Raw genomic sequence first — 24,102 nt, 5'->3', positions numbered from 1 at the left:
CTTTCCAACTGAAGGTTTGGAAGCTTGAAAAATTTTCCATCCCTGGCATTATAACGAGAGTCTACTGTATTTCTAATTTGGAAAAAAGAAAGATGATTAATATTATTACTGGAAAATGTAAGTTCTTTACATTTTTTGTTATTATTCATATAAGTATTTCTTGGATTAGGAAAATCATTTTTACCATTTAATAGAATATTTCTAATTAGTGAATTTAAATTTAAGAAACTATTATATGGTTGCTCTATGAGTCATCACAAAAGTAAAGAATAATTTCTAATCATCTTCTGCATAGATAAATTAAGTATGGAGATAAGAAAATAGATCTGATGTTATATTTAAGAATTATACGTAAATAGAACTTGAATCTTTTTAAAAATTGATTGAGGTATGTAGCATCTCACCACATACTCTGGGTAATATTTTTCCACCACATCATCAGTAGATTAAATGGAAATTTTTTATAATAAATTATTCGTTTCTCTTATTTTACAAATCAAATTTTTAGTTTATATTAGGAAAAACCCATACCAATACAACAATTGCATTTTACCTTAAGCCAATCCCATAGGGATTATAAAGGAAGCACCCTGTAGGCCTTACCAAAATAAATAATCTTACAGATACTATTAGGAAGGAACAACTATACAAACAACATTAAAAATAATTGCTGATTCTACAGTGATAGAGAAAGTCTCATGCTATTAAAATAATAAAATAACTACATGCCTATATTTTATTGTCTATCTCCAATATATTGTAAATACAAAAATTGAAGTGAAAAGGTGAAAAAGTTTATGTTAGGGGTATGCAAAAAGTTTAGCTTTTTTCTTTTCATATGAAGCTTCGTTATCAAAAAAATCAATTTTGAAGATTAATTAAATGCACGTACTAAAATATCCAAATCGCATTTTATAAAAATTAAATTTCCAACATAAACTACATATAGGTATGTATTAATCACGTCCAATTTATAATACTGCAATGAAACTTCGTCAATGGCAGTTTATCGTGTTACACACAGTAATGAAATATTCTGCAATATACAAAATTAGTTTTCTCGTTTCGAGCAAAATCATTTCGTACAAACGATTTGGAATATGTGTAATCTGTTAATTGTAGTCCACTATTCATGAAAGCACCAATTAATTTGCAAAGGCCGTTGAGTCATCAACGGCTGATTAGGAAGCGATATCATGTGACGAGCGTATATCGAGATACATCCACGAGCAACGTATATGAGCGACCCATCATTCGGTAGAAGAGTCAGTTTATCGGTATAATTGGACAAAATATCACGGCTGCGAATATGACACGCATACCAACTGCGTGTTAGTAACTGATGTGCTGTCCTTTGGGATTTCAGGGGTAGTCTAACGGCATTGCTTGCTGCTTGATGGACACTGCACACCCTTAGTCCATGAGGAAAGTGACCTAGTGTCAGCTTCCACTATTCCCTCAACGTAATTATCAGGGACCAATGTATTCTCTTGTAAATCTGTAAATCATTCTGCTAATGGTTTATTTCGCATGATCATTAGTGTTTTGAGAGCTAATTTTATCACAATAATACAAGAAATTTAAAGAATTTTTCAAAATTCCTTACCGTCGCAATGTGGGATAATAAAAACCATAAGAACTTTGAATTTAACTTCTCAATATCTTGCACGATATCGTAAATATTCATGTAGGATGCAGGCGGAAAAATTATGGCGTTTCGTCTCGGGAATCGTCCACTAGAACTCGTCAGTGAGGCTGACATGGACGGTCAGTGCCCAAACGTCTGGGTTCTATATTCTCAGATCTTATATATATATATATATATATCGACAAGGCCCGTGATGGAGCACTTGCGAGAAAGGATGGAGTACTCGTGCGACACCTTGCGGCCATCACGGGAATGAGGGGTCCAGGTGCCGGGGGCGCCATGCTCCACTTATAACCCCTACATTCATAATAGTATTCATTCAGTTTGAGAGCTAGGTCACCGTTTTTCGAAATATAAGAAAAATGTATACTTCATCCCAACTTTTAGAGTTAGATCACCATTTTTCAAAATATTTGATCCTCATTTGAGGGCTTTTATCGCCTAGATATGCGCCATGGCCGAAAAGAAATATGGATCGAACATTTTTCTTAAAAACTACTATGTTCCAAAGTTCCACTAAAATCAGCAATTAACAGTTGAGAAACCTTCCTTGCAAAAGGTATTAGGTTGGTAATTGAATTTTTGAAAATTATAAGACTAACAGAAAATTTTAAGACTGTTTTACCTAAAAGACATATTTATTATGCTTTGGTACGTATATTTCATTATTGTGTTTTTCGTTTAGTTAAAAAATAGTGTTCATGATAAGTGAGAAAGAAAATGGAGTTCTGTAAAACTCACATGAGTCTAAGGATGTTGTTAAGGGATGGGATGGGGTTCTATGGGCAGGTGGAAGATGTAGGTTTATGGTGCCAATCGATCGTCCGGAAAGCTGATAGAACACTAGAACGCGCAAGAAACAAAAAAGCGAAAACAAAAGAGAGCTTAGGAATCTCGAATTGGAAGAGTAATGTTAGGAAGAGGATAACAAATTGTCGGTGTCCGTGTTCAGAAAACGGCCATTAAGTGTTCGTAAAATGTTGAATCTTACGAGAGATTAATTACAAATGCACGATAGTGTTGTGTAAATGTTTTTTTTTTAATGTTTAACAGATTAGAAATTCAATTCTAACCGCACGAATTTTTATAGAATAAAATTTCTTTAATTGCCTTCGAAATATTAAACACTCATTCCTGTTTAAACATATAGAAATTGATGTTTGGTAAATTATTTACTATTTTTTAAATCTTTGATTATCTAAAAATTGGATACTATGGTAATTAAAAAATTAGAATCATAAAATTTTAGAAAGATAATTCTTTAGAGGAAAAAGGCTTACCTTTCGCAACTTTGTTGATAATATTCGACGATTATATCACTTTCAATTAATTCTATCCATTAGGAAAAATATTATGAATTGTTTTGCCAACCGTAATAAAATTTGATATTTCTGCCATTATTCATCATCAAATCGAATTTACTTTAATAGCAACTTTTATTTTTAACAACTGTTAAAGCTATCGTCTTAATTTTTATACAATACAAAAGTTATCAAAAAGATTGTTATAATAGAGTAATTTTAACAAAAATTGATTGAATTTCTACAAATCTCGGTGTAGTAGAGTTGTATACGAGAAAAGAGTGTGGCAAGCATAAGATATGTAAGTTAAAGTTAGTTTTACAATTAACATTTACTAAAGCTATTGAAAATTTCATGAGGTAGGATTTTTATATTTATGAAATCTTATTAATTATTTTCATAATATTTAATTACATCTGATCTCCACGATTTTAAATGTTCAATACCACTATTTTTAATTAAATAAATCAAAGAATTTTTCACAATATGGGTAATGGATTCCTATGGAAACTTAACTGTCAACCACATAGGGGTAACATGATAACCAACGCTTAAAAAGGGGGGCAATCAATAATTTTACACAGAACGGGTATCCTGTTGATTGGTTATTAACCTACAATAAGGAAGACTGCAATTCTTCTATGAAGAAATATTATTAAATATAAAATTTCTTATTTATTTTGTTAACTAGCTATCATTCATCTTTCGTCGTAAGGCAGCTCTGCAGAAGCCTGTATATACAGGATCTACGTAATACGAGTCGACCGGAAAATCGGAACTTAATAACGAATTCTTGCCCCGGAAGGGAAAATAAAAGAGGAAAAAGGTCGCAAGGTTCGATATCGATATAGGCGGGACGGAAAATCGAATCTACGTTGCACTCGTTTTACGCGCAACCCCGGCATCAAACGATGAGGAAAACTGCCGTCCAAACTGTATCGACGTCGATCCTCATGGCGAAGAGATGAGCTTATCTTGTTGCCGTTTGAGGTCCCTTTGTATCCTACGAAGGTACAGACGAAGTCGCTGTTCCCACGCAAGTTCGCAAGCAATATTGTCTGGCAAATTTTGCGTCCGAAGACAAAAGGGAATAGAATCCAACTGCACTCAGCCCCACCTCTCGCTTTCCTTTATCTACGTGCGCTTTTATCACTGGCTTTGTTTTCACTCTGATCTGCCGTGCTTCAAGGTAGAGTGAATTTTTGTTTTCGGTCGAATAGTTATCTGCACTGCAGTGGTAAGGTTCAATATTCTATTGGCACAGTAACTTCTATTTCAATTCTGATTTCCCCGTGAAAACTGATGACATTTTTACTTTTACTTTTAAACGTTCAACATAACACTTTTATTCTTTAAGTATTCCTAGGTTATTTCAAATGAAATAAGCTTTTTATAACTGGCTCAAACAATTTGATTTTTATTTTAGAAAATAGAATTTGCTAAATGATGTATTGGTCAGAATCATAAAGTTTAAAATATGTAGGCGTTAGTGGAGGGGGAGAGAGGGTTTCGTCTCCCCGGACGCCTTTAGTTCGGGCTGGGGACCGCGAGGTGGCGGCGAGGTGATGCAATGTTCTCGCAAGCGCTCGTCCGGCATGTAGTTCGAATATATAGAAGTTCTGAATTTTGGTATGGTAGGTGTCTGGGGCAGGGATCCTTTGTTATCAGTCTGACGAGTCTGACAGACGATCCCGAGACAAAAAACGCCTTTTTTCCCCCTCTCCTACAAATATGGCAGAAAGTTAACTAATGCATTCGGTGCCGGTGGCTCCGATTGGAGACAATCGGCAATGTTTATGACAGTGTTTGGCGGTGTTCGACAATGTTCTCGACATTCCACATTGTCATATGCCTTGTACTGCACGAATCCATTTTTATCATGGCGGCAGTCCACGGGTTGAATTTTAATTCATGTAAAGCAATCACAAAATTATAATCTCCTTTCAAATTCGAAAAGTTATAAATACGGTGATAGGCACCATTAATGGAATAGTTTCCGAAGTAATAAAATCTGTTAAAGTATATCTGACAGTAAATAGAATCGTTAGTTCTATGAAGGGCACAAAATAGTTTGCACAATTACGATGCTATAGGACGAATTTCAGCTGTCTATTTGAACACACGCGGAAACATTAGCTGCAATGATCGTGGCTGGAGGATTTTGCTGGAGGATAAATGTAGCCGGGTTATCTGGCGGTAATAACGCGAAAAAGGGCACTTAAGGATACGAAGAAAGGGGAGTGGGATGAAATATCGACGTCCAACATGCCGCTTATGGGGCGGAATACATCACATACTAATTCCCAAATAGGTAGCCAGCTTTCCTCTTCGTCTTCGAGTAAGCTGTCTGCTTATTCTTACGGCGTTAACCAGCATGCGGAAAATGTTATGCAAAGTACACCGCGCATCGGCGTGAATGACTGCTAATTTGTTCCAAACTTCTTTTCACACTTATTCTTATCTGGCTGCTTAATATTTAAATCTGTTGATGAGCTTCATAAAATATTATATTATCATCCAGTCTGTACTGTGATTTTAGAAAATTTTTTGTACAATTGTTCTAAAAGCTAATTGGAATCAACATAGAACTACAATTTTAAATAAAAGCTGTTGGGAATAATTATTAAAATGATTTTTCTAAACATTATTGTATTCGAAGATTTCTTTTATTTGATAGTGATAAATACAAGTAGATTAAAAATATTGATTTGGAATATTAGAAATAATTTTTTTAAATAATATTTTATGTTCCTAATCTTACATTGGTTACTTTGAATCTTTTTTTTGTACATTTTTACTTATAACAAATATTTATGAATTTCTTTACCCGCAAATTATTTTAGAATAATTATACATTATTTTACTTGAATAAATGTGTGACGGGAATAATAAGTCATGGTTCGGTAATTAAAAAAAGAAAAACACTTAAATAAACATAAATGGTAAAATATATTTAAAGAAAATATTCAAAGAAAATTAATAAGATATATTTCCAAACCGAAACAAACTTCATGTAATAAATTTAATAAAAAACAATCGTACAAGATAAACAAATCAACAGAAAATAAATATAATACAAGCGATTAATGAGGAGTGTACTCCTTTTTTCTTAAAGCTATCCTTCCATAGATATTTAAGAAAATTAAAAGTAATTAAAAATATACCTCCAATAAATGCTTTCCCTATACTATGCATATTAAATGTGAGTATTTTACCCTTCTTGAAATTTGATCAATCTTTAGATATCATCATTATTTACATACAGTTAAATTTTAATCTATCAGCTTAAAAAATAATTCATCATATTCACCTTCGTTCGATGCAATCATTGTATGCATGCATGCGAGGCGAAATTTCACGGAGTCTTACCCTATTGCGATTTCCCATTAAGGCCAAAGTTTTAAAGGCTACCCCTAAACAGGTAAGCGAGGAGATCTAGCTCAGCTCCTGCAGGACTACTTGATTAAAACCCACGTAAAGTGCTACCCGCCGCTGGAATCTCACTGCTAGGCATTGTTTATAGAACAATGGATAGATTTGGTGTGCAGCACGGTCTGGCTAGCAACGATTCACACCATCCCACGCTCCATTGCGCAATGCGAAAGCAACTTTCATACCTTTCATAGGCTTCGTTACCGTGAACGTTTTCTTTGTTCATAAGAGCTCTGAGTCATGTAATAGGTTTTTGTAAGTGATGATCTGCATCTTTTGAATGTAAAGGAGGCGGGCAAAATAATGGAAACACTAAGCCATTTTAAGAACCTTACTTTTCTATTCAACATTTTTTTAAATTAGCACAATCACTCTATTCGAAAGTCACTGAATCAATCTGAAGTTTTAAAGGCTGTAATGAGAAATAGATTTCTATCATTAATGACTCTGAAGGAATAATAAAAAAGAAAAAAAAATTTAGGTACTGATCGAATTGAGTAACCTCCTCCTTTTTCGAAGTCGATTAATGAAGATATTTTTTAAGAAGAATGGGGTTGTATTTAGTTATAAGGGCCCTAAACAAATAAATTCGTGTTTTTCATGGCTTATGTTACATTATTTTCGTTTGTGTTAATTATGTTAATTTTATTGATCATTTGCACTTTTATTCCCATGAGTAGGCATGACCCAGTGTATTGCTTTGACCGCTGCGTATTGTTAAGACGGTTCTGGTTGCTTACGAGCCTTCTCGCTTACAGTGTCATTTTCCTGGGAACCGTTAAAGGGAAAGTGCGAGAATTCGGGACACCATTTTTCGTCGGGAAGCCTGATTCGGTTGCGAATAGGTTAAATTTTTTATTATTTCAAGTTCTGTATCTTTAGTTGATTTAAATATCCTATGTTTAAAAATATAACATTATCGTTTCATGAACACACTCAAAACAAAATACAGTTAACATTTTGTTAGTTTAAAGAATATTTTCAATGGAGTAGATATACTCTTGGTAAATGTAAGAGGATGTATAACCATTGGAACGAATAAATAAATCAGCTTTTGCATCATTTATTGCATTTGAAGGTATAGAAACATGTTTGCAACGTTAAAATAACAAACAAGAAACAAAGAATAATGCAGCAAAGATAAATCTGTTAAAGGTTGTTGAAAGTTGTTTGAACGAGAAATACAAAATCGGCTCAAGCAGTTTATTTGAAGATGCATGAAGCGTAATAAAGAGCGTAATACATGGAGCGGTATTATTCGAGTTGAAGAGTCCTAAGCTCTTACAGCGTCCCATTACCTCTACATTACTGTCCAGGAATTGCAGTAACAATTCTTTCCATGATACAATACGCTTTCTGCTTTATCGTGAGAAACGCCAAATCGGTTTTCCATCGCTCTTTTTTACCATTTATTCGCGAACAGTTTTAAGTCTCGGGAACTTGCTACAATGCATCCCTCTCTCTGTAGCTCGGAAAATTTCAAGAACGCATAATAATTTTGTATGTAAAAATCCGATCTTGCGCTTCAATATTTTATTATTGCATTTTTATTTAAGCGTGCGGCGGCATTTGTCGAAATGCTCTGATTTAATATTTTTAACGACTTTGGTTAATTCTGTGGTGTTGCATAACGGGTGTAAAATGTAATTTGTAACTATCATAGTTATTCAATATACAAAAAAGATAATGCAGAGTTAGGAAATATTCTCCAAAAACAATTTTGAAAATATAATTTCACTATTGTAATAAGATAATAATCTCAAATAATGCGAATATTGCACTATTATTTTTTTAATTCATAAGATAATAATAGCATTCAAAATATCATTGGTTCCTCTAAAGATAAAGAAAATACCAAAAATTATTTGAATATTGTATACAAAATCAATAAAATCGAAACAAGTGCTCTGCTATATATGTATGTAGATTGTGCAAACAAAATAAACACACAAAACAGGACTGTAGGGACATAAAAGCAATTGGAAAAATGTGATCGTACAGCACATAGTCCTGATAAAATACATGTTGGTATAAACACATTTGATTTTTAATAACGTTAAAATTTTGAAGCATGAATTTCATCTATACAAAATGTCAATACTTGAAATGTTAAATATAAAAAAAGATAACAATTCCATTAACTATAAAGCTATAGATAATTTTAACACGATTTATACATTTTAAAAATTTATTATGTTGTTATATGTATTAAATGACTGATTTTGAAATATCAATAGTTTGACGTGATTTGATGACATAAAAGTATTGTAAAATTGCACTTGCAGTATATCAATTTAAAGCTTAAAGTTTGTCTATAATGACTATATAAACTTTTTGTAAATGTTTTTATAACGAACTAAATGGTTGTTGAATTCTTCAGATGGTTATTTAACGATCGACAATTTTGTATTAAGAATTTTAACTTAACGTTTACATGGTCATTTTAAACAAGCTGTATGTTTTAAATTAATATAGTAAATGAACTATTTTATAGTAATTTTATTATCCCATAAAAGACTTTATATGATTCAAAATCGGCCATCATTTACTATAATTATCAACCATGCATTTTTTCTTAATATTGATAAAGCTCTAAGATAGTAACTTTCAGTAAATTTTAAACTTTAGATTAACATAGGATAACAATTATTTTATGAAGTTTTTATGTCATCAAATTTTATCAGAATTTTGACGTTTTGAAATCAGACATCATTTATTGTAATTATCGACTATCCATTTTGCTTTAATAATATTGATAATGCTTTAATATAGTCATTTTCAGCAAATTTTAAACTTTAAATTGACATAAAATAAGTAATATTTTATGATGTTTTTATGTCATTAAATTTCAAATTATTAGAGTGCTCGGCATAATTGATAATATCCAGCGTAAAAATCTTCATATTATGATTTTCAGTTTTACACAAACGTCGAATACATGTGAACCCTTCATTTTGAAGGTAGTATAAGTTCATTTACTGAAACAATTAGGTAAACGAAAAATTGCCAGAATAATTATTTGTAATTCCTTTTTAAAAATGGACTTACACCACTTTCGAATTAAACAATATATACTTTTTATATTTTGCTACTAGCAATTTGATCATCCACTGTAAGGTGGTACCCATCATTGGTAAGGTGCTCTAAATAGTATTCCATTTTACTTGAAAGTACTTTTGATAGAGAATTTGAGTCTATCGTGCTTAAATTCGTGTCAACTTGAAAATCGACCTTCATTTCTTTAAACTTTTTTCAAATATCACTCAATATTTGAACCTACTCGAGGCGGCCTTGAACCTATCATTACATTCTTAACGTAAAATAATTGAAAAATGTTTTTATGTTTCTTTTTATCCTTCCTTCTAACGATTCCTTCAAAAACTTGTTTCCATTTACATATATAATTCGTTACAATAGGTATCTGATTGTGAGTGCAGTTATAAGAAACGTTAAAAGTTACGCTAGAATATGAAACACGAAGATTTTTCAAGTTTGTGCAACTGCGCGGAATGATAAATCGTTTAACGTAATTTAATTATAAGCCGGTGTATAGCGCGGAAATGGAAGCGGTGGATATACGCTGGAATAAATAATTACTTTCTATGACAGATATTAATGAGCCAGCGGATATAGGTGTATTACAGAATCAAATTTTGAATTCAACCGGACCTGGTGCTCGCTGTTTTATAAAAATTACCAGTTAATAACTCGAACGTAAAAAGTAGCAGATATTAAATTTCTAAGAAAATTTGACGAAGCTTTGAAATATTGGAAAAAAAAGAAAATTGTACAATCTCAAAGAAAAATTTCTTTGGCACAATGAAATTGTTGAAACGGAAATTATATTATCCATTGTTATATTAATTAAAAAGAAATGAATTTAATCGATTGCACTATGGACATAAGGTTGATTTTTTTTTTTAAAGAGATGTAATTAACACAAGATTTAATAGAAATGGTCTGTGATATTTGAAACGGTTATGGCTGTTTCAAATTCATTTTGAGTAGTTTGACTTTTTGCGATCCTCTTCAGGGATATAAATTTAGTAGCATCGAAGTAGGTCGCCCCTCTCAACTTTCAGCAGAACTTTATACCTGAAAACTTAGATTCCTCTTTAAATAGTGTTATGTTCGAATTTCCAGAGAGCTGTCATGTAAGAAATTCGTTCCTTTTTAAAATTTCGAAGTGAATTGATAACGGGAGTAAATTAATAATTAGAAAACTGCAAATAACATGTTTCGCTCTATATTTAAATCACTCCTGTGACAAGCTGAGTAGTCCATGCCTGAAGCGAATTCCAACTTTTGCCGAATATTTATTTTTCTCAATTAATGCTTTAAACATTCCATTTAAGAAACGATTGTATATTAAAGTAAAGCCCCCCCCCAAGTATTTTGGAATTTTTTTTGATTTCTTGGAAGTCAAGAACAATAAATAATAGGAAATACAAAATTATAATAAATTAAAATTGGAGCTCTCTCCATAGTTCGCCGCTCAAAGGTTAAAAAAGCGAAGAAAAGAGTTTTTATTTTATCACAGAAAAGTATGTTAAATTAAAATCGGGATATCAGTCATTAATAAGTATCAAATCAGTCAAAGTGTTTATTAATTATTGTAAATGATTTGTTTCAAAATCTAATGCCAGAATATTTTATTTCTGTTGCAGTAAACGTTGTGGACGGTGAAGTGTTGCATATTGTAAAGATAAGTCGGCTGCATATGGGTGCATATTTGTGCATCGCTTCGAATGATGTCCCACCACGAGTTAGCCAACGAATATCGCTTCGCGTGCAATGTAAGTATAATTAAATATTATAAACAAATTATATTAACAGGACCACACATCCCTGATATTCAGACATAATAATATTTAAATAATGTCCATTTCTTATGACGTTAAAGAAGTAATTGAAAAGCATTGAAAAATTATTTAATAATTTTCATGTTTAACTGTTTATAATGTTATAAAAATATATATAGTATTATATATATATAAAAAATAAAGTTATATTAAATTAATTAATGTATACTTTGTATAATTTTTTACAATTAAAACTCAACAATTTTCAAGTTAAGAATTTGACTTTATTTAAATTGAATTTCTGTAAAAAAATTATTTCCAGATAACTGATCAGAATATGAAAATGTATGATATAATAATCATTTACTGGTTATTGTAAAACGTAAAAAAAATTGAAATTTATTACACAAAAATATCAGTGTTGTAGTTAAGCCAATAGTGGAAAGAGGGAAGAAAGAATAAGAGGTAGATGGACATAAAAGGGGTGCAAACGGAATATATTCCGGCCACAACTTGATAAAGAGTGGGTTGTTCACCCTAGCACAATGCATTAGGTCGATTTTCAATGTCTCATTTAGCCGGCGATTTACGAGCAACCACTTGACCCAGATATGCTCGATGTACCTAGATCTGTTATCCCATTTCGACTGTCATGTTCAACTCATTTTGGGGTGCGAAACTAGTTTCCGCTTTGTTTTCTCCGACACATTAGTTCTCGCTCTACTTGACTAACAGTTATTAGTGAACTTTGAATGCTTCCGCAAATATACGTTTTTAAAATAGCATTTTCTCTTTCAATTCTTTTACTACAGACAAGTCATACCATTTTTAGACTGCCATTTTCTAATGATGTTTCTATCATTCTGAATTACTCTTTTTTACTTTTAATAAATTCAAAAATAGAAAAGAAAAAATTGTTGACTGTTTGCAGCCACCCACCCACTAGTTCTGGTCGTGTCTTATTGTTAGTTTTACTAATACGGTATACTCTCGTTTTATTGCCGTGGAAGGGGCTGCAGAAGTGAAAAATTTTTCAACTTTCCAAGCTCTCATTTAAAGGAAGAAGTGAGATAGAAGTGTATCATCTTCATATACTATAATGGTGTAAGAGTATAACTGAAAATCTGGGTGGCACTCACGTGGCAATATAACGAGAGTCTACTGTAGTGTAACTGTACTGTATACTTATGTCATTAACAATTGACCTTAATAGCAGAAAAGAACATGTATGTAAGTACCTACATGCCTATCGATCGAGACGCTAAATTAGTATAGAAATATTTATACATTATTAAGTAAAATTGATCAAATTACCATTATTTTACACAGAACACAACACAGCAAAAGGGTTAAAAAGTTTAAGAATATTATTTTATTTTAAGTATTCTGCAAATTCTGAATATTTTAAACAATTTATTATTATTCTTTTTTTTTGTAGCATGTAGTTTGTACTTACGATTAGTGACACACATTTGTTCACATACAATTGACATTATTTATAATTATATCTGCCTATCTATTTTATTAATTGTCTATTCATAACTCCCTAAAAGAGTCGGTATAATTATTATCAATTATACCAACTATACGAATTGCAATATAAATTGCTGATCTTTTTCAATATTTTATTTTAAAACCAGCTAAATTCTATTGTGGGCAAATAATTATGGCAAAAGATTATTAATTGAATTAGCGCTTACTTGGACTAAAAATTGTAGTTTATACAATTTTAATAAATATCTAAATAGTTCGCGTCAGCAGTTATGTTTTTCATTAATAATATAAAACGAAATTAACGTGAAGTGAAATTTCACCTGTGATAGCCTTTAAAGTTAAAACCGTGTAAACAAATATATAGGGCATATATTTTGTATACTTGAAATAAGTTCATGAATTAGTTATAAGTTCTGGTATTTATTTAGAAGCATTCGAATCTTTGTTTAACCGGTATTTTTTGAGAGGTTTACGAATGCAAAACTTAGACAAAAAATGTTCTTTTTTTAAACAAGTACAAGTCTCTTTTAATTATTTTCTTTGGCTGTATCCTTGTTTTTTTATATTTTTATAAATATAGGACCTGCTGTTTTACCATATCTGTTTGTTTAATCAATATATGTATACTTAATGAAATGACAAAGGTATTTAAGTAAGTACTTCAAAGAGGGAACGCGCAATGGTATTTTACTGTGCAAAATATGATATAATAATGCCAGTATGGAAACTTGCGCAAGCGTAAAATTGCATACTGTGTACGTCAATGTTCCAAGAGATTAAAGTTCTGAATAAATAAAGGAAAGTATTATCCATGTTTAATATACTAAAAAACTAAACTTTGTACTTGCTGGATAGTAATAATCATTAATAAAAAAGCTCCAAATATTGCGTATCATTTTCTTTTGAAAAAAAATAATTAAACTTTCTGGCAGCATACGCCATAATTACAAAAATTGTTATTTGCAGGCTGTAGCATTTATTAGACCTCAAAAACTATTTACAATTAGACAACCTCCTCTTTAATAGCGAATTCTCCCCTTCTAGCGAGTAAAACGAAATCAACAAAAAGGGCCAAAAGGTAGAAACTACTGGTTTTAATTTACTTTTTATTGTATTATAATTAATTTGGATATATTTTGATGAAGTTATGCAACTTTGAAGTTTGACATTTTGTCAATAGTATATTCATAATGCACAAAGCAATAAATTTACGAATACAATCTAAATAATTATGTAATTTAAGTTAATGAAAACAAACAAGTGTGCTACAGGTTTTGAAAGATAGTTACCCACAGAACTGCAAAATAAATTTTATCGTATCATGCCATGCTATTTTTAATGGAGTAAATAGAACTCGAGAAAAAGTCAATACAATCTGCATATAAATTGGCCTTAGTATAAATTCTATTAAAATGTAATTGGACTTTTAAAAGGCAGTCCTACAAAATCTTTTAAAGGACATACAAATAAATTGACTCTAAGATTTGAGGACAATTAATAGAACAATGAATGTTGAACAAAAATATCAATTCTATCGACGTTCAGTAATGTATAATATAAAGGAAATAATGCCCAGCTTTTGCAACATTGGACATTCTACTTTAAGTACTGCATATTAATAGGTATATTTATAACATCTATGTGCATGTAATATGAAGTAGTAGGTAATATGGAACATCGTAAGACCTTGATAAATAATTAAATAAATGTTATCATCAACTATGGATATCATTTTCTTATAGACGAAAAACAACCATGTTTACTTTTGAGCTTTAATTGAAAATTATGTGAAATTCATTATTCATTTAATCTAATTCATTGAACATTTAACTTTTGGGTGAAAAATAACAAATTAAATAGTTCTTGTTTTTTCAACAGTGTTACAACCATTACATTTTTTAAAAAGTAAAGTGGTAAATAATGACGGAAATACAACTCTTCTCGTAGAACGCCCTTTTCTTGCGGTGGCCACGATATCTTCCAAACCGCTTATTTAAAATCAAAACCGAAGAAGATTGAGTTAGTTTATTGTATTGTTAAGGGCCTGAACGAAGGATTTTGCGAAATTTTGATTTTCACCAAAATGACAACAATTTTACTGAAAAATCCGGTTTTTGAAGTGGTCAAATTTTGTTTTCTTTGCGATAAAAAAAAATTTTTTCAACAGAATTATAAATCCTTCGTTCAGACCCTTAACAATACAATATAGTAACTCAGTCTTCTTTGGTTTTGATTTTAAATAAGCGGTTTGGAAGATATCGTGGCCACCGCAAGTGATCTCGAGAAAAGGGTGTTCTACGAGCGTTCCCTCATTATTTAACATTTTACTTTTAAAAAATCTTAAAACTACTTTAAAACATGTATTTTTCGATGATATATTTCACTTCATAGTAAATATTTATTAGGACGGCAAAAAAAAATCTTGAAAATTACCCGATCCCAAGTAGGCGTAACCCCTTCATACAAAATGACTAATAATAACACAAAATGTCTAAAGTATAAAATATACAATTTTTGTTTTCAATTTCTATTTTACTTTGTCTATCTCAAAAGCTATGTAAAAAATAAAATTATATTGCATTATATTGCAAATCTACTATATACAATAATATTTTACGCGATTCTTGTATTTTTTAAACATTTGCAAATTATATTTTCTTATTTAGTTTTCTTCTACAGATTATGCCATACTTAAATATCTACTCGGTTACCCATGCAGTAAACATTACGTGAATCAAAATACAGTTGTTTAATTAATATTCAAGAGCATTATCATTGCGCCGTGAAATTTTATTTTATGCTAATATTTTCTCATACTCAATGTATGTAGGTACTGATAGAAGTTTAGAGCTTGATGTCACTGAAACCAAAGTTCATTGGCAAGAACGCCGAGACATATACGTAATTAATAATGTTCCGAATAGGTATGTACTTTCACTCTATTCAAACTGAACAGAAAACTTGATTTGCATCTCGTATTCCTTCCTCGTTAGTATAATTATTACTTTTCTATTGAAGCACGTGAGCACACAATATGGAACACGTCGAGTGCGTGCAATATGAAACATGTTCAGTGTTCGAAACTTTTTTTATTCATCAGTCATATGAAGTATCAGGACGCGACAAAATTAGGTAAGAGTCGTATAAAATATTGATTTCTGATTTTAACCAGTGGTATTTGTAAAAACTGCTGATTGTGAAAAATAAACCAAGAAACAGAAAAGAAGAATCTCAATAATCATTAGAGATGATTTTACTATAATTTCAACAGATTTGAACTTTTATACATTTAACTATTTATATATGTATATTTATTAATTTTGTCACATTTTGACGTTGGTTTCGCTTAGAAAGAACTATGTTTTTATTTTTTCTATATTAAATTGCTATAAATCACTAAATATCACTAAAGTTGTTAACAGAAGCAGCAAAAAGATGCAGCAAAATCTATTCTTTGAGATTTCTGATAAGAAACAACAATAGATTCAGAATCTCATTTATTTTGTACATTTATTTATTCCTGAAATCAAATATAAGAGATAAGGGTAGAATAATCAGTTAATTCGTGGCGAATCTTTCCGATAATTCAAGGAAAATATAGAGGGAAGAATATGGGATAGACGGGTATGGTATCCAGCGTGATATCATCCCAAGTGTACACAGTGGCAGTAAATCGTGATTTACGTTGGTTCGTAAAAGACGAAACTATGACATGATATTGCGGCTACGGAATATCTATATCGATCCTGAGAAGCTCGTTGTACGGTACCGCTCCACGTATAATAACCGAAAACTTTGAGAGGGATGTTTTCGCTCTATGAGAGTCTTACATTCTCGAAGTAGAATCGTTGAAGTTTTAAGTGTGTGCAAACTTTATAGAGCAGACAAAAAATAAATAAAGAAAATTAAAGAATATAAAAGCGTGTTCAGAAACCGCAAACACTTTTAAGTACATAAATGAAGGAAAAGACAAACTAAAAAATCTGTTGATCTACGAATTCCTACATTGCAGGCAATCAAACATTGTTAACATTGATTACTCATTTTAGCAACAGAAATGCTATTGATTTGATAGAAAGTTAACCATTTAGCAATTTCTTTTTATCTAACTCTCGAACGGGTTAATTCGAACGAGAGAGCCCTAATTTTAACACTATCTATGGCGGTTCGATGCGCACTTATTTACAAACCAAAAATAAGTTTGAAAAATAATTAAATAATTAAAAGTAGAGCGAGATTCGCTCTAAAGCCAACCCTTGAAACTAAATGAAAAAGAAAAAAAAATTTTCGCAAAAAAATGAGTGCAAGAATATTTTCGATAATTCTTACCGTTTGGCCTGTACGAAAGTGACAGAAAGTCTAAATGCTTTAGTCCCCTTCTCAAGATTTTCAATCTTAGATACGGGTTGGCTAATGAAAGATGCAACTAATACATTAACACAAGCAATTATTCTGTATCTCGACAAAAATCGATGCATACTTTGACAGAAACACGTTAGCAATTTTTATAACGTGGAATAAGTAAAATCCGTTTTACTGAACTATACAGTGGTGTTAGTCTATATCTTTATGGAAATCATATCTACTGAAAGTTGATGTATTTTTCGATCTCAGCTACTTATATCAAGATTCAGAACCCAACTAAAATTTCTAGCGCCTGGCGCTATCAAACTTTCAAGAGCACCCTTGGTTGATAAACTTAGTTCAAAAATTGAAATTTATTCTGAATAAAATTAAATAACATTTAATCGTAAAGAAAAAGAGGAACAGGATTGAATATTTTTTGATATTATAAATAAAGGCTTATAAAGGGGTTCGGGGCTGCCCCTTAATTCGTTGCTGATAAGACCATAGTGGAATTTATTATTATCAATATTTTGAATATTATTTATTAATATTCTATTTATTAATTATTATTTATTAATATTAATAATATTGAATTTATTATTTATTAATATTTTATGTTCCTCAGAATGAGAATTAAATAACTTATACTGTTACGACTTTTATCTCCTCGTATGGATCGATTGCGCCTTGAATGATAAATTAGTTAATACAGTTAATATTGTTATGTACGTTTTCTGTTTGTTACAGTTCCTCCAATGCTTTCGATACAGAACCAGCTAGTTGGAGCATACATCGGACAAGACGTCACTTTGGAATGCCATACTGAAGCTTATCCTAGCTCGATCAATTATTGGAAGACCGAACGAGGCGACATGATCGTTTCTGGTAAGTTTAAGTTTCACAAAATTACACCAACTTGTCAAATTTGATTAGAGTAGGGAATGAAATTTCAATTCACTTGAAACTTAATCCAGAAATTGAACTGACGTTGGAAATAAATTTGTTCAAGATATCAGATTAAATTATTTTATAATCCCCTTTATGCGCATTCTATCCAAAAGACCGATATTGTTTAAAGAAAAGTGTAACTTTTTAAATTAAAATTTTATAGTATTTCTGCAGTACAGAATACATAAGGATAAAAACAAATTTTTCATATTTTTACAGCATCATTTAATATTAGATCTAATCTTACAAACAAAAGTGAATTAAATAAACAAAATTTTGTGTAATTAATATTGAATTAATTAATGTGAATTTTGCAATATCATAAATTTAATAATTTTGTTTTTTAATTATTTCAATATTATTATTATTTATATCATCATAAATATTCTACATAATATTGCAAAACAATGTTTATACCATTTAAAATAATGCTACATCATTTTGTACGTAAAGTCATTTTCCATATTAATATCGTTTCCATTTTATGTACATGGATGTAGATTTTGCCATATTTTAACTGCGATTTAAATATTGAAAATTTACGCCGGTATAATTTGATTTATTTGATTCCTATTAATGTATGCACTTTATGGTATATGAAGTTTCTCGAATTGCAAAGAACATGGCTTTATTTACGTAGGCAATTACCATTCTATTGTAGGTGATAAATATGAGGCAGTATATACTGATGATGGCTACAACAAATATATGTCGCTGAAAATCAGAAATGTCGGCCCGAAGGATTTTGGTTCATACAAATGCGTGGCACAGAATTCTATTGGCGAAACGGATGGTGATATTAAACTAGACGGTAAGTGTTTCTAATACAAAATGCATTTCTCAATCATGAAACATTCAAAATAGTTATAAAAAGTTTGTTTGCACTTATTAAAGGGAGAAACAAAGATACCTAAATCTTATTTAAAATTTATAGCAAATATATTCCATTTATTATAATTCATACATATATGGCCAGTTACTAATAAAATATAAAGAGTGAAATAATTGTGTATTAATTTCGTAGAACTTTTTATCGTTGTTGAAGTAAATTCTTTTGTAAAATGTGAACAATTTGCATTGCTTGTTTTACAGAAATATGAAGACAGGTGAAAGTAAATATTACTCTTTTTAGAAGTAATATAGCAAATTTGTTAAAATAAATGCAGTCACAGTAAAAAGTATTTATACACTGGTCAATTTTAAATAAAACAAAACAAATAATCATACACAAACTACAAATATAATCAAATACAAGAAATAAATTCCCTGTGCTAACACAAATACTTGATAAAGCAATTGAAATAATACAATTACAAAATTATATTATATTCCAAAGTTTTTTTTAGCAAAATTGGAAGATAATTAAAATTACTTTATAAACAGTTTTACAATACATGATCATGTTCCTCCGCGAACCAGTTAAATTAACCCCAACGGTTTTAAAACTGCTGTATTTCAACATTTGACAAATTATATTTGCGTGTTTAAATAAAACCTCCATTTTTAAAACATAACTCTTTGTTCACCTAGATCTGACTGTATCGTAAAATTGGTGAAACGCGATTTTAAAGCGCAAGGTAAAATTAACTCCACGTGGTTCACGGAGTGACTTTTATTCATAGTTTATGGATAGTTAAAATATGAACATCCATATAAAGGGGAACTCATTCAACTGGCAATATAACGAGTGGCAATATGGCAAGAGTTTACTGTATTTGCTATAAAACGATCATTATTTTGTAATGATTATGCTATTGCTTTAATACTGTATCTTACGTGATCCCAATATGTTCTGCTTGCTTTCCTAATCATATTCTGCTGCATGATCTAATTAATAAGTGTGATTAATCTCAGCCAATAACGAAAATACATACTTTATGATTGCGTTAGTATTAATAGACCCGCGCTTCTTTCGTTAGTTAACAAGCCAGTGATTAATTTGACCTTGACACAAATTTTTAAGCATACTAGTTCCGCTCTTACACCATTATAGTCTACTAAGGTAGGGTATACCCTTTCATCCCCCCTTCTCCCTTTAAATGAGAGCTTGGAACCTTACAAAATTTTCCACTTCTACAACCTCGTCCTCGGCAATATAACGAGAGCCTAGCGTATACCAAAACTACCCATTAGAATAATTATAACATCATACAATTATACATATTAACATTAGAATAAGGTAGGGTAGGATAGGATAAGGTATTCAATTACCTTTGTATGTATTTTAAGGTTAAAGCTCTTCAGTATTCGATGAATTAAAAGAAATCTACTACAACTTGAACAGTGATCCAGTTATTCGTAGTAATAACTGAAATAGTTCTGTTTGTATGTATATGCTCCAATAATAAAGCAATTTATTCTCTATGGAGTTTTGTGCAAGAAGTTTTGTCGTTAGCAGTCAACGGCTATCGTCCTTTCCGTTTCAACGTTGCTCGTAATTGGCGATTAAATTTATGAAGGATATATTTATCCCACGAAAATATATCTTTCTACCTTTTCGGGACAAATAAATTGGCTGAAATTAAAAGTATAACGAGATACAGCGTTCGAACGATCGTTATGCCGTGATCGTTTTCAACGAGAAATAAACAGATGACAAAGTTTGAACTTCAATGTTTTGAATTTACCGAAGTATCTCGGCGAGCACTGTTATGCAACGAAATTTAATTTACTTTTATGAAATTTTAAGGTGCGTATTTATGGGATAAAGAATTCATGAAGTGACAAAGTTTTAAAATATTTAGAAAACAAAAGGAATGATGACTTATGAGCAAGAATATTCGTGTTTGAATCCTTAGCGATTGGTGATGGAATTAAAACAAAAAATACATAGCTTAACTTTGACATTCTCAACGCAAATGGAATTAGCTTTCTGTATTTCATTAGAGATGTTGAAAATGATATGAATAAAAATACTTCTTAATAGTATTCTTATCAAATTTGTATTATAATGACATTTTTAAAATTAAATAATGTATTGTCCTTTACTCACAAGAAGTCTTGCGCGGCGACACAGGTGAAAAAGGGGGTACTACGTAGTGATGCGCTGACCTACATGAAGCTAGCGGGAAGGAATAATAAAATATGATTATTTGTAATTTTTCTTGGTGTGTTTCGTTTGTAAATCATTTGTGATTGATTGTGAGTCTATTTTTAACATTTGTGACAAATTAGTTCTTTTGTATTTAAATTAGCAATTTTATTTCAGTCATGATGTGAGCCGGAACTTTTTAGTAATTTTTTATAATAAACAGATTTTATGATAACTGATAACTATAATTGATTGGAAATCGTTTGTGATTTGAAAAGTATTTCTTTCAACTGTTACAAAGTTACAAAAGGTTTGAAACAAAAAATTTAGAACTCGAATATTTTAATAGCAAATAATTCAGGGAACATTTTGATATGATAATGTACAAGTAAATAATTATTTAAAGCACCTCACTCTTATAGTTTGGGTGGTGCTCTTATCCATTTTTAGTCTTGTTTTATGAGCAGAAAATTCAAGAGCTTACATACTATGACAGCAAATAATTCAGGAGACGTTTTGATGTCATGAAAAGACTAAAAATGGATAAGAACACCACCCAAACTATAAGAGTAAGGTGCTTTAAATAATTATTTACTTGTACATTATCATGTCAAAATGTTCCCTGAATTATCTATATATTAAAAAAATTTATGAATTCTATTCCAAGTTCGTCCGGCAGTTCTATCCGCCCGATTTGCATTATTTTTTTTTAATGAAAGATATTCTTGCATAGATAACGCAACAAGCATTGGAATACATCTACCTTTCGTCCCTCTTAAGTTATACTCACACGTGATTTTTCTGGAATTTCTCTCCATTCAAAGCTTCTTATCTCCGGTTCTAATTGAGGTACGATGTTCGTTTTTGTCTAAGAACACTCAGTGAATTAAGCTCTTTCAGTTGAGCTATTGACCAGTTACATTGGATGACTTGAAGCAGAGTTAGACGCGCACAACAAAGTTGAATTTCAATTTTTCTAATAAAACTAAATTACCAACTTTGTTCCGTAAATTTTCATTATAAATAAATAAATAAATAAATGAGGTACCGTTTCAAAAATCAAGTTCCCCTTTTCTGATGAATTGTTAATTTAGAACTGTACAATCTGTTATTTGTTTTAAAAAATCAAAGTTAAAAATTGATGTTTGAATGCGAATTTTTCGCACGGATCAACTAGTTTGCTATTAAAATATTCGAGTTCTAAATTTTCTGTTTGCAAAATAAATTAAAAATAGTTTATAAAGTTATCTAACCTTTTGTAACTTTGTAACAGTTGGAGCAAAAGAAATACTTTTCAATGTAAAATATAGCAAAAAAATAGCAAAAAATTTATGTGTTATTGATTTAGAATGGCTAGATGGCTTAATATTAAGCTATCTAACCCTTTGTAACTTTTTAATGGCTGGAGCAAAAAAATTACTTTTTACGGCAAAAAATAGCAAATAATTAGCAAAAAATTTTCATATATGTTTTTTTATATTCTGATGATTTGGCTCAGATAGCTTAATAGATCTAAAAATAATCATATTTTATTATTTCTTCCGGCTAGTTTCATGTAGATGATGCGCTGTCGTGGGATTTCTTCTCACTAGGAGGTTACGTGCGCATGCGTAATGGCTGGTTCAGACACGGCTAGTAATTTAGTCGAGTGGCGAGTAATTTAGTAACTTGAAGTGTATGGACACTACAGGTTAGTCGAGTAGTTTAGTAAAACGAGTATGTAGATCCGTTTCATTGGATTTTTCTGGTCGGGTAGGCTTCCCCCACCACTCACTAGGCTTCCGAACAGACCTGTCCGGACGCATTTCTTTAGTCAAGCGTTCAGCCGATTTCCAATGCTCAACTGTACTACATATAAGTCTGGTCACTTTTCTATGCGCTAAACGGTTTAGTAGTAGTAGCTACTCGCCACTTGACTAAATTACTAGCCGTGTCTGAACCAGCCTTTAACACTTTGAAATTCTGACTCGAAGTGAAGGAAAAACCTGTAAGGACAAGACAGAAAGTCTGTTGCCCACTTATAAAATCAAAGAGATCAGGACTGCATTCAGTCTATTACCCAGGTCCTTAGGTATAAACAGTCACAGGCCTATGGGCCCGATGACATGGGTCTGACAATATAACTTTGAAGCACGCAGTGTTTCTCATATATTTATAAAATCAATTCATGTTTGCTTTTTAGCTGACACATTATTATTATGAATAATCCAACAACAGCTAAGGAAACTTTCATGCGTGCAGTGTATACAGTGTATACAGCTATGGCATCACGCGATATCCCTAGCTATAATGCGCATGCAGCCTCTTAGTGAAAAAAAATCTCACGACAGCGCATCACTGGTACTATGCATACATATACCGACCCTACAGTTTTACATGAGCCTAATTAGCCACGTGATCACATCGACCAATACACGTCACAACCAATGTCACGTGTGAGCTTAGGTGAAGCATAACCGGTCAGATCGCGTTATTTTCTTGACTTCCTGTCAGAGAAAGGGAGTACTTATTATCATAATTGCGTTAGATTATATGTATGTATATGTGTCAGTAGCGCATTGGGCGACGGGGGGAGGGGGATTCCATTGACTTCCCTATTAAAAAATTAAAAACCTTTTTCTTTTTTTATAAATCCTGGAATATTTTCAAAAACTTCAGAAAAGATTACATTCAATAAACAAGAATGAAGAGAATTAGACTAAATATTAAGTCTGATGTTCTTTCGACCCCACTATCACATGGTTATGATTACGCCATTGACATATATTATCATAATTGTATTCAGAGTTTAGAATACAGTATTTAAAAATGAATTTGTTATAACAATATTTGAAAATGTTAAATCCTTAAGAAATTGAATATGTTGCATTATCCCATAAACAATAAAAGCATTCTTTTCTTCTAAAACAAATTAAATAAATTAATTCAGTAACTATGCATATAATGATCACAGTATACTTTCCATTATGTTTCACGACGAATTTTTAAGTTTCTTACTTATTTTTTAATAGTCTTTTAACAACCACTTTGTGAAGCATTTGATCTAATTCCATTAACACATTGACTGTTACAGAAAAATATTATGACTCAGCTTGTTAT

General features: G+C 31.0%; 1 protein-coding gene across 9 annotated transcripts in view; it reads left to right on the top strand.

Annotated features, from left to right (window-relative positions):
• LOC117609900 (neurotrimin) overlaps positions 1–24,102 on the top strand; it is a 454,130-nt gene that overhangs the window by 376,505 nt on the left and 53,523 nt on the right. For 8 of the 9 annotated variants that reach the window (XR_004582720.2, XM_034336659.2, XM_034336660.2 and 5 more), the window contains 3 exons: positions 11,049–11,177; positions 17,772–17,909; positions 18,613–18,783. Coding sequence is in view for 8 of the 9 variants with exons in the window: in XM_034336659.2 (XP_034192550.1) it covers positions 11,049–11,177; positions 17,772–17,909; positions 18,613–18,783 (438 nt within the window). In the remaining variant the exon portion in view is untranslated. The remainder of the gene's footprint in view (positions 1–11,048; positions 11,178–17,771; positions 17,910–18,612; positions 18,784–24,102) is intronic. The other variant, XM_034336657.2, reaches the window with a different exon arrangement.

The sequence above is a fragment of the Osmia lignaria genome, chromosome 9 (assembly GCF_051020975.1).
Source record: "Osmia lignaria lignaria isolate PbOS001 chromosome 9, iyOsmLign1, whole genome shotgun sequence".
Taxonomy (NCBI): domain Eukaryota; kingdom Metazoa; phylum Arthropoda; class Insecta; order Hymenoptera; family Megachilidae; genus Osmia; species Osmia lignaria.
Note: the sequence above shows the minus strand (reverse complement) of the source record. Positions and strands in the feature narration are given on the sequence as shown.